The 9227-nt window shown below is 43.6% G+C and overlaps 1 protein-coding gene across 1 annotated transcript; it reads left to right on the forward strand.

Annotated features, from left to right (window-relative positions):
• Window positions 1-2353: 2353 nt before the first annotated feature.
• On the forward strand, window positions 2354-3615 carry LOC124689782 (senescence-specific cysteine protease SAG39-like). Its single transcript, XM_047223253.1, has 2 exons — window positions 2354-2786; window positions 3023-3615. The coding sequence occupies exons 1-2, from the start codon at window positions 2354-2356 to the stop codon at window positions 3613-3615; spliced, it is 1026 nt and encodes a 341-aa protein (XP_047079209.1).
• Window positions 3616-9227: the final 5612 nt, after the last annotated feature.

Below are 9227 nucleotides of genomic sequence, written 5' to 3' on the forward strand. Positions count from 1 at the left end.
GGCAATTGGCTTCATGGTATAGATTCAAGGTTTAAGTTGCTTCTTATGGTGGGGGCGCTAGCAGTTATCTGGGAGCTTTGGCTATGTAGAAATGACAAGATCTTTAATGACAAAAATTTCTCTTTGTTGCTGGTCATCTACAGATGTACATGTATTCTCCGTTCATGGTTACCTCTTCAGCGAGTGGAGAACCGAGACCTATTTACGGAGGTCTGTACACGGTTGAAGGCTACGGCGAGGGATACTTTTCCCTACATGGGTGGCAGCATAGTCTACGGATAGATGCCCCACCTACTCTTTAGGCGTTATATGATTCATCGTTCCGATATGTATCTCGCCTAGTTTTTATTATTTATCCTTTTGGACTTGAGATAACAAAACGGCTGTGTGCATCCTGGTTATGCAGAGGCTGGATGTAATTGCTTATTAAAGTAATAAAGCATCCTTTATTGAAAAAAAAACAAAGCTATAATGCCGTTTCTTTGATCTACAATCGATTATATGTTTTAAGTTAGAGATGTCGTTCAAGTTCTGTTCTCATTCCGTTTACTTGGGAATTTGGAGGCATGTTGTCATACATCCGTTGAGCTAGTCTTCATCTCGGTTTTGTTCCTGGAAGCTCAAATCATGTATATTGTTTATATATTTGGACCGTGAAATTTTAGCCAATATTTTCTTTTTTGAAATGGAAATGAGACCTCCAACTTCTGAATTGAAAAGATGTATATGACTTTCTGTTAATTTATTTAACAGAAAACATATAAAGAGCATACATAAAAAATCCAGGGTCTCCACACAACACTTACAACCCGGCAATAGGTGAAGATCATGTCAACATAGCCTTATGCTCCGAAAACAGTAAAATCCCTACACCAGCTAGCAACCAGAAGCATTGCATACCTGAGACAGCGGTCATCTGGTTTAGCAAACTGTAGGCAAACACCTCATGTAGATGCTAAAAAAGCCGTCACCACAGTCGAACCGCCAATTTTTTCATGGTTAATATCCGCATATTCTTCATACGGTCCTGCCGACGCCACCATGACGCCAGGCAGAGCCCCCGCCTTGTGCAGGACTATTATGTTACGTCTGACACCGAGAATCCGCTGCGCCACACCGTTGAGACTCACTGTCGTTGATGAGGCAGATGCAAACCGCTCCACCTCAGAGCCCCTTCAGCCAATATGAGTTCCATAAACAATACCCCCAAAGGGGAGAAATGACGCCCCACGCCGCCATAATCCGATCGGAGTGACCTAGATCTAGGGTTTCCCCCGGAGCTTCCCAGACTAGGAGATGAGGATCGACCGCAACAAAGAAGCTCCTAGGCGATGCCTCCAAGAAGGGTATGATGCTGACAGCGCCACCATCGACTAGTCCGAGGATCTAGGGTTTTCCTTGGAGACTCTACTTTGCGTGAAACCGATATCCGTTCCACAAGGCCTAGCGCTGCCATGTCCTCCACCACTAGCGAAGGCATCGACGAGGAGGCCAGGGAAGACGACCAACCCCGTTAGGAGGCGTGCCGCCACCACCGAATCCAGGGCCCACTGCCTGGGAACGAACCTCCACCACAGAAACTATGGAGGGCTGCCATCCTCCGCGCATTAGCTACCCCACGCACCGCTCCGCGCGAGTAAGCCATCCCGCCGGGGTGCTTGGCCAGCATCGTGCCCACACGCAATGCGCACGGGGAAGAGAAGTGTCCGCCGCTGCGAGTGATGACCAGGCTTCGCCTTTCCGCGCGGCATGGTTAATGGTGAGGTAGAGGATGCGGGAGCCCCTCTCCCCCTTCTCCGTGGGCGCCCCTCTGCGGCGCCGTAGAAGAGGAGGGGGCAGTATCCGAGTACTGCCGCAGCGCAACTGATGCCTATATACGTGCACTACACACTTGAAATCGAACCACGTTTCTGTTAAAAAAATATAAAATCCAACCAAAGGTAACTACCACTACAAATCATTAATAATGGCTAGTGAGCGATGAGCCTGAGTTAAATCTCTCGCCCTCAACAGGTACTTAAATTATCGGCCGTAATCTGCACGTATTTTTGTTTAACAAGCAAACTAGACGTTCAGCATCATCAGTTGAAATATTAATAGACTAGACGGTGTTGTTCTCAGCTCACCCCCAAGGCTAATGCATGGCTTTGTTTACCAAGAATTTATCTTCCCTACGTTCTCTCACGGCACGCAGCCTACCGCGAATATCATCACTTCAAAACACAGCCGGTACACCCCATATCTCATGTCTCCATATATATGATCCACATTACGCCCCCCAACGATCATCAAACAAGATCAACACACCCCCTCCTCCACCGCAGTTGAACTCCAGCTTCTACCACAGCCGACCATGGCTTACTCACCGGGTTTCCTCGTCGCCATCCTCGTGTGCGCCTGCGCGCTTAGCGCTCAAGCGGCGCGAGACCTGGCTGAGGATCGGTCCATTGTGGCAAGGCACGAGGAGTGGATGGCCAAGTACGGGCGTGTGTACAACGATGATGCTGAGAAAGCAAGGCGGCTCGAGGTGTTCAAGGCCAACGTCGCCTTCATCGAGTCTGTGAACTCTGGCACTGACAAGTTCTGGCTCGAGGCGAACCAGTTCGCGGATATCACCGAAGATGAGTTCAAGGCTAAATACACAGGGTATAAGGCACCGGTGGGTGGTAACAATGGAAAGACTACAGGGTTTAAGTATGCGAATGTCAGCCTCGACGCTCTCCCCACGTCTGTAGACTGGAGAACCAAAGGTGCAGTCACTCCCATCAAAGACCAAGGCCAATGTGGTAAGCTCATATTCACACAATATTTCGTAAAGTTGATCTTAGAAATAGTCTGCGCACCACTGAAATTACTGAAGTTTCCACAGTTTCAGCTATTTTTTCAGATGTCCTGAATAGTTCTTAGTTTGTCAAAATGACAAAATTTCTGCTGGAGTTCAGCTAACAACAATATTTTGGGGCATTCTTGGTCTGTATCGTCAGTGACTAACTCCAACATGCCTGTAACTGGAATATTTCAGGTTGTTGTTGGGCCTTCTCCACGGTGGGCTCCGTGGAAGGCATCGTGAAGCTGAGCACTGGGAAACTGATCTCCCTGTCGGAGCAGGAGCTCGTGGACTGTGACGTGGACGGCATGGACCAGGGCTGCGAGGGTGGGCTCATGGACAATGCCTTCGAGTTCATCATCGACAATGGTGGCCTCACCACCGAGGGAAACTACCCCTACACCGGCACTGATGGCAGCTGCAACTCCAACAAGGAGTCCAAATCTGCCGCATCCATCACAGGTTATGAGGACGTGCCGGCTAACGACGAAGCGTCATTGCAGAAGGCGGTGGCGGCGCAGCCTGTGTCCATTGCACTCGACGGAGGGGACAACCTCTTCCGGTTCTACAAGGGCGGCATACTCTCAGGCGATTGCGGGACTGAGCTCGACCACGGCATTGTGGCGGTCGGCTACGGCGTGGCTGGGGACGGGACAAAGTACTGGGTGATGAAGAACTCGTGGGGCACGACTTGGGGCGAGAAAGGGTTCATCAGGATGGAGAGGGACATTGCTGACGAGCAAGGCCTGTGCGGACTCGCCATGCAGCCTTCCTACCCGACAGCGTAGCTTTGCTTCACATCATACATATATACTTTCCACGTTTGACATCTGTACACATATACCACCTGCATGATTGGCATGATTGTGTAAGCCACTATGCGCTTATGTATATATGTTCATATACGGGCACAATAATAGTTGTTATTTACTAATGGGGTCTGTGTCTGTCTCATTTGATTACAGTTTTCCTAAACCATAATTGCACTTTTTGAATCGACTGGAACATTTGATAATTCCAGTCAAGTCAACTGAGAATTAGAAAAAACTTTTCGTACGGTAGTTAGTCAATAGCATACAGAACACAAGACATATATTTTACTTTTTTTTTTCAAAACACATACGTTTCACATTTGTTTCTCTGATTCCGTCTAAGTTTGTCTTCTAAGGCAACCTAATTTTTAACCGCATAATCACTTGTTACGTAGTTTTCCTTGACCAAGTCAAATTTGGCGCCTAGCAACATATTCTTATGGTAGTCAACCGGCATGCATACAAAAATGTGTACCCTCCTTCCAGGAAACCTAATTTATAACTTGGAAAAACTTAGTTGGGATGTTTTCCCTAACTAAGTCAAAGACCATAAAAAACTTAGTCGCATGTGTAAATTGGTTACTAATCGTGGGCCTAACAGGCCACTAGTAACGGGTGACCCTAGCTGGCGATCGTTCGCTCAAAGCTTGCTTAGCGATCACTTTCCGATAGCTTTTTGGGTTACGTGAGCAAACCTCTTTCTTCTCCTTTCTCTGACTCACGTCCATGGTAAAACTTATCAAATTTGAAATTTTAAAATGTTTTATCTTTCAAACAACAACTCCGATTTAAGATCCATTTTCGCAATCAAATCCATCTCGACGAGATCTTCAAAACTAGCACCCATGTTGATATGTTTCGACAAACTTATTTTTCGGCTAAAAGTTATCAACCCTCTCTATTTGAATAATCAACCCCTCCGTACTTGAGTGATCAACGGTAAATGTATAAAATTATCAACCTGGTGTAGGCTATTGAGGGAAAATTCTGCATGCATGCACAAATAGACGAATATGCTGATGTCAGCGGAATCTTTTCCAAATTTGTAAATTCAAAACGTTTTATCTTTCAAACGACAACTCCAAATTAAGATTCGCTTTCACCAATAAATCCGTCTCGACGAGATCTTCAAAACTAGAACCCATGTTGATATGTTTCGAGAAACTTTTTTTCGGGCTAAAATTTATCAACCCTCTCTATCTGAATAATCAACCCCTCCGTAGTTGAGTGATCAATGGTAAATGTATAAAATTATCAATCTGGTGTAGGCTATTGAGGGAGAGTTCTGCATGCATGCACAAATAGACGAATATGCTGATGTCAGCGGAATCTTTTCCAAATTTGTAAATTCAAAATGTTTTAACTTTCAAACGACAACTCCAAATTAAGATTCGCTTTCACCAATAAATCCGTCTCGACGAGATCTTTAAAACTATCACCCATGTTGATATGTTTCGAGAAACTTTTTTTCGGGCTAAAATTTATCAACCCTCTCTATCTGAATAATCAACCCCTCCGTACTTGAGTGATCAATGGTAAATATATAAAATTATCAACCCCAAAGTTAATTTTATTTGAAACAGTTTAGCGATTTTTTTTTTAGTTTAGAAGCTATCAACCCGGTGTCCTATTATTTATCAACAGTAAATATAAATAACTACCAATCCTAGAAATCTAATTTTATTTTGAATATTTTGGCGACTCTTTTTAGTTTACAAGTTATCAACCCGGCGCCCCATTATTTATCAATGGTAATTATAAATAACTACCAACCCTAAAAAGTATTCCATTTAGAATATTTTAGCGAACATTTTTTTATTTTACAAGCTATCAACCCGGTGCCTCGTTATTTATCAATGATAAATATAAATAATTAATAACCCTAAAAAGTATTTCATTTAGAATATTTTAGCGACTCTCTTTTAGTTTAGAAGCTATTGATGGCGTGTATTTCACACGTTCGTTGGGCAACCCCAAGAGGAAGGTATGATGCGCACAGCAGCAAGTTTTCCCTCAGAAAGAAACCAAGGTTTATCGAACCAGGAGGAGCCAAGAAGCACGTTGAAGGTTGATGGCGGCGGGATGTAGTGCGGCGCAACACCAGAGATTCCGGCGCCAACGTGGAACCTGCACAACACAACCAAGCTACTTTGCCCCAACGAAACAGTGAGGTTGTCAATCTCACCGGCTTGCTGTAACAAAGGATTAACCGTATTGTGTGGAAGATGATTGTTTGCAGAGAAAACAGGAGAAACAAGTATTGCGAGTAGATTGTATTTCGAGTAAAGAGAATTGGACCGGGGTCCACAGTTCACTAGAGGTGTCTCTCCCATAAGACGAACAGCATGTTGGGTGAACAAATTACAGTTGGGCAATTGACAAATAAAGAGAGCATGACAATGCACATACATATCATGATGAGTATAGTGAGATTTAATTGGGCATTACGACAAAGTACATAGACCGCCATCCAACTGCATCTATGCCTAAAAAGTCCACCTTCGAGGTTATCATCCGAACCCCCTCCGGTATTAAGTTGCAAACAACGGACAATTGCATTAAGTATGGTGCGTAATGTAATCAACAACTACATCCTTAGACATAGCATCAATGTTTTATCCCTAGTGGCAACGAGCACAACACAACCTTAGAACTTTTCGTCACTCGTCCCAGGTGTCAATGCAGGCATGAACCCACTATCGAGCATAAGTACTCCCTCTTGGAGTTAAAAGCATCTACTTGGCCAGAGCATCTACTAATAACGGAGAGCATGCAAGATCATAAACAACACATAAGCATAACTTTGATAATCAACATAACAAGTATTCTCTATTCATCGGATCCCAACAAACGCAACATATAGAATTACATATAGATGATCTTGATCATGATAGGCAGCTCACAAGATCCGACAATGATAGCACAATGGGGAGAAGACAACCATCTAGCTACTGCTATGGACCCATAGTCCAGGGGTAGACTACTCACTCATCACTCCGGAGGCGACCATGGCGGTGTAGAGTCCTCGGGAGATGAATCCCCTCTCCGGCAGGGTGCCGGAGGCGATCTCCGGGATCCCCCGAGATGGGATCGGCGGCGACGGCGTCTCGGTAATGTTTTCCGTATCGTGGCTCTCGGTGCGGGGGTTTCGTCACGGAGGCTATTTGTAGGCGGAAGGGCGAGGTCAAGAGGCGGCACGGGGGCCCAAACCACGGGCCGGCGCGGCCAGGGGTGGGGCCGCGCCGCCCTAGGGTTTGGCCACCCCGTGGCCCCTCTTCGTCTCTCCTTCGGACTTCGGAAGCTTCGTGAGAAAATAGGCCTCCGGGCTTTTATTTCGTCCAATTCCGAGAATATTTCTTTACTAGGATTTCGAAACCAAAACAGCGAGAAAACGACAGCGGCACTTCGGCATCTTGTTAATAGGTTAGTTCCGGAAAATGCACGAATATGACATAAAGTGTGCATAAAACATGTAGATAACATCAATAATGTGGCATGGAACACAAGAAATTATCGATACGTTGGAGACGTATCAGCATCCCCAAGCTTAGTTACTGCTCGTCCCGAGCGGGTAAAACGATAACAAAGATAATTTCGGAGTGACATGCCATCATAAACTTGATCATACTATTTGTAAAGCATATGTAGAGAATGCAGCGATCAAAACAATGTGTATGACATGAGTAAACAAGTGAATCATAAAGCAAAGACTTTTCATGAATAGTACTTCAAGACAAGCATCAATAAGTCTTGCATAAGAGTTAACTCATAAAGCAATAATTCGAAGTAAAGGTATTGAAACAACACAAAAGAAGATTAAGTTTCAGCGGTTGCTTTCAACTTGTAACATGTATATCTCATGGATATTGTCAACATAGAGTAATATAATAAGTGCAATAAGCAAGTATGTAAGAATCAATGCACAGTTCACACAAGTGTTTGCTTCTTGAGGTGGAGAGAAATAGGTGAACTGACTCAACATAAAAGTAAAAGAATGGTCCTCATAGAGGAAAAGCATCGATTGCTATATTTGTGCTAGAGCTTTGATTTTGAAAACATGAAACAATTTTGTCAACGGTAGTAATAAAGCATATGCATCATGTAAATTATATCTTATAAGTTGCAAGCCTCATGCATAGTGTACTAATAGTGCTCGCACCTTGTCCTAATTAGCTTGGACTACCGGATTATCACCGCAATACATATGCTTTAACCAAGTATCACAAAGGGGTACCTCTATGCCGCTTTGTACAAAGGTCTAAGGAGAAAGCTCGCATTTGGATTTCTCGCTTTTGATTATTCTCAACTTAGACATCCATACCGGGACAACATAGACAACGGATAATGGACTCCTCTTTTAATGCTTTAAGCATTCAACAACAATTAATTCTTTTCTCATTAGAGATTTGAGGATGTTTGTCCAAAACTGAAACTTCCACCATGGAACATGGCTTTAGTTAAGCGGCCCAATGTTCTTCTCTCACAATATGCATGCTCAAACCATTCAACTCGGTGTAGATCGCCCTTACTTCGGACAAGACGAACATGCATAGCAACTCACATGAAATTCAACAATGAGTTGATGGCGTTCCCGAGTAAACATGGTTATCGCACAACAAGCAACTTAATAAGAGATAAAGTGCATAATTACATATTCAATACCACAATAGTTTTTAAGCTATTTGTCCCATGAGCTATATATTGCAAAGGTGAATGATGGAATTTTAAAGGTAGCACTCAAGCAATTTACTTTGGAATGGCGGGAAAATACCATGTAGTAGGTAGGTATGGTGGACACAAATGGCATAGTGGTTGGCTCAAGTATTTTGGATGCATGAGAAGTATTCCCTCTCGATACAAGGTTTAGGCTAGCAAGGTTATTTGAGGCAAACACAAGGATGAACTAGTACAGCAAAACTCACATAAAAGACATATTGAAAGCATTATAATACTCTATACCGTCTTCCTTGTTGTTCAAACTCAAAACTAGAAATTATCTAGACCTTAGAGAAACCAAATATGCAAACCAAATTTTAGCATGCTCTATATATTTCTTCATTAATGGGTGCAAAGCATATGATGCAAGAGCTTAAACATGAGCACAACAATTGCCAAGTATCACATTACCCAAAACATTTTTAGCAATTACTACATGTATCATTTTCCAATTCCAACCATATAACAATTTAACGAAGGAGAAACTTCGCCATGAATACTATGAGTAGAAACCAAGGACATATTTGTCCATAAGCTACAGCGGAGTGTGTATCTCTCCCATAAAGTGAATGCTAGGATCCATTTTATTCAAACAAAACAAAAACAAAAACAAAACGACGCTCCAAGAAAAAGCACATAAGATGTGGCCGAATAAAAATGTAGTTTCGGGGGAGGAACCCGATAATTTGTTGATGAAGAAGGGGATGCCTTGGGCATCCCCAAGCTTAGACAGCTTGAGTCTTCTTGATATATGCAGGGGTGAACCGCCGGGTGCATCCCCAAGCTTAGAGCTTTCACTCTCCTTGATCATGTTGCATCATACTCCTCTCTTGATCCTTGAAAACTTCCTCCACACCAAACTCGAAACAACT

This window comes from Lolium rigidum, chromosome 2 (genome assembly GCF_022539505.1).
Source record: "Lolium rigidum isolate FL_2022 chromosome 2, APGP_CSIRO_Lrig_0.1, whole genome shotgun sequence".
Taxonomy (NCBI): Eukaryota; Viridiplantae; Streptophyta; class Magnoliopsida; order Poales; family Poaceae; genus Lolium; species Lolium rigidum.

Bases quoted from the DNA above. Each gene is read 5' to 3' on its own strand.
- LOC124689782 (XM_047223253.1), top strand. From the start codon at position 2,354: ATGGCTTACTCACCGGGTTTCCTCGTCGCCATCCTCGTGTGCGCCTGC. The intron at 2,787-3,022 runs GTAAGCTCATAT...GGAATATTTCAG, and splicing joins CAAAGACCAAGGCCAATGTG to GTTGTTGTTGGGCCTTCTCC.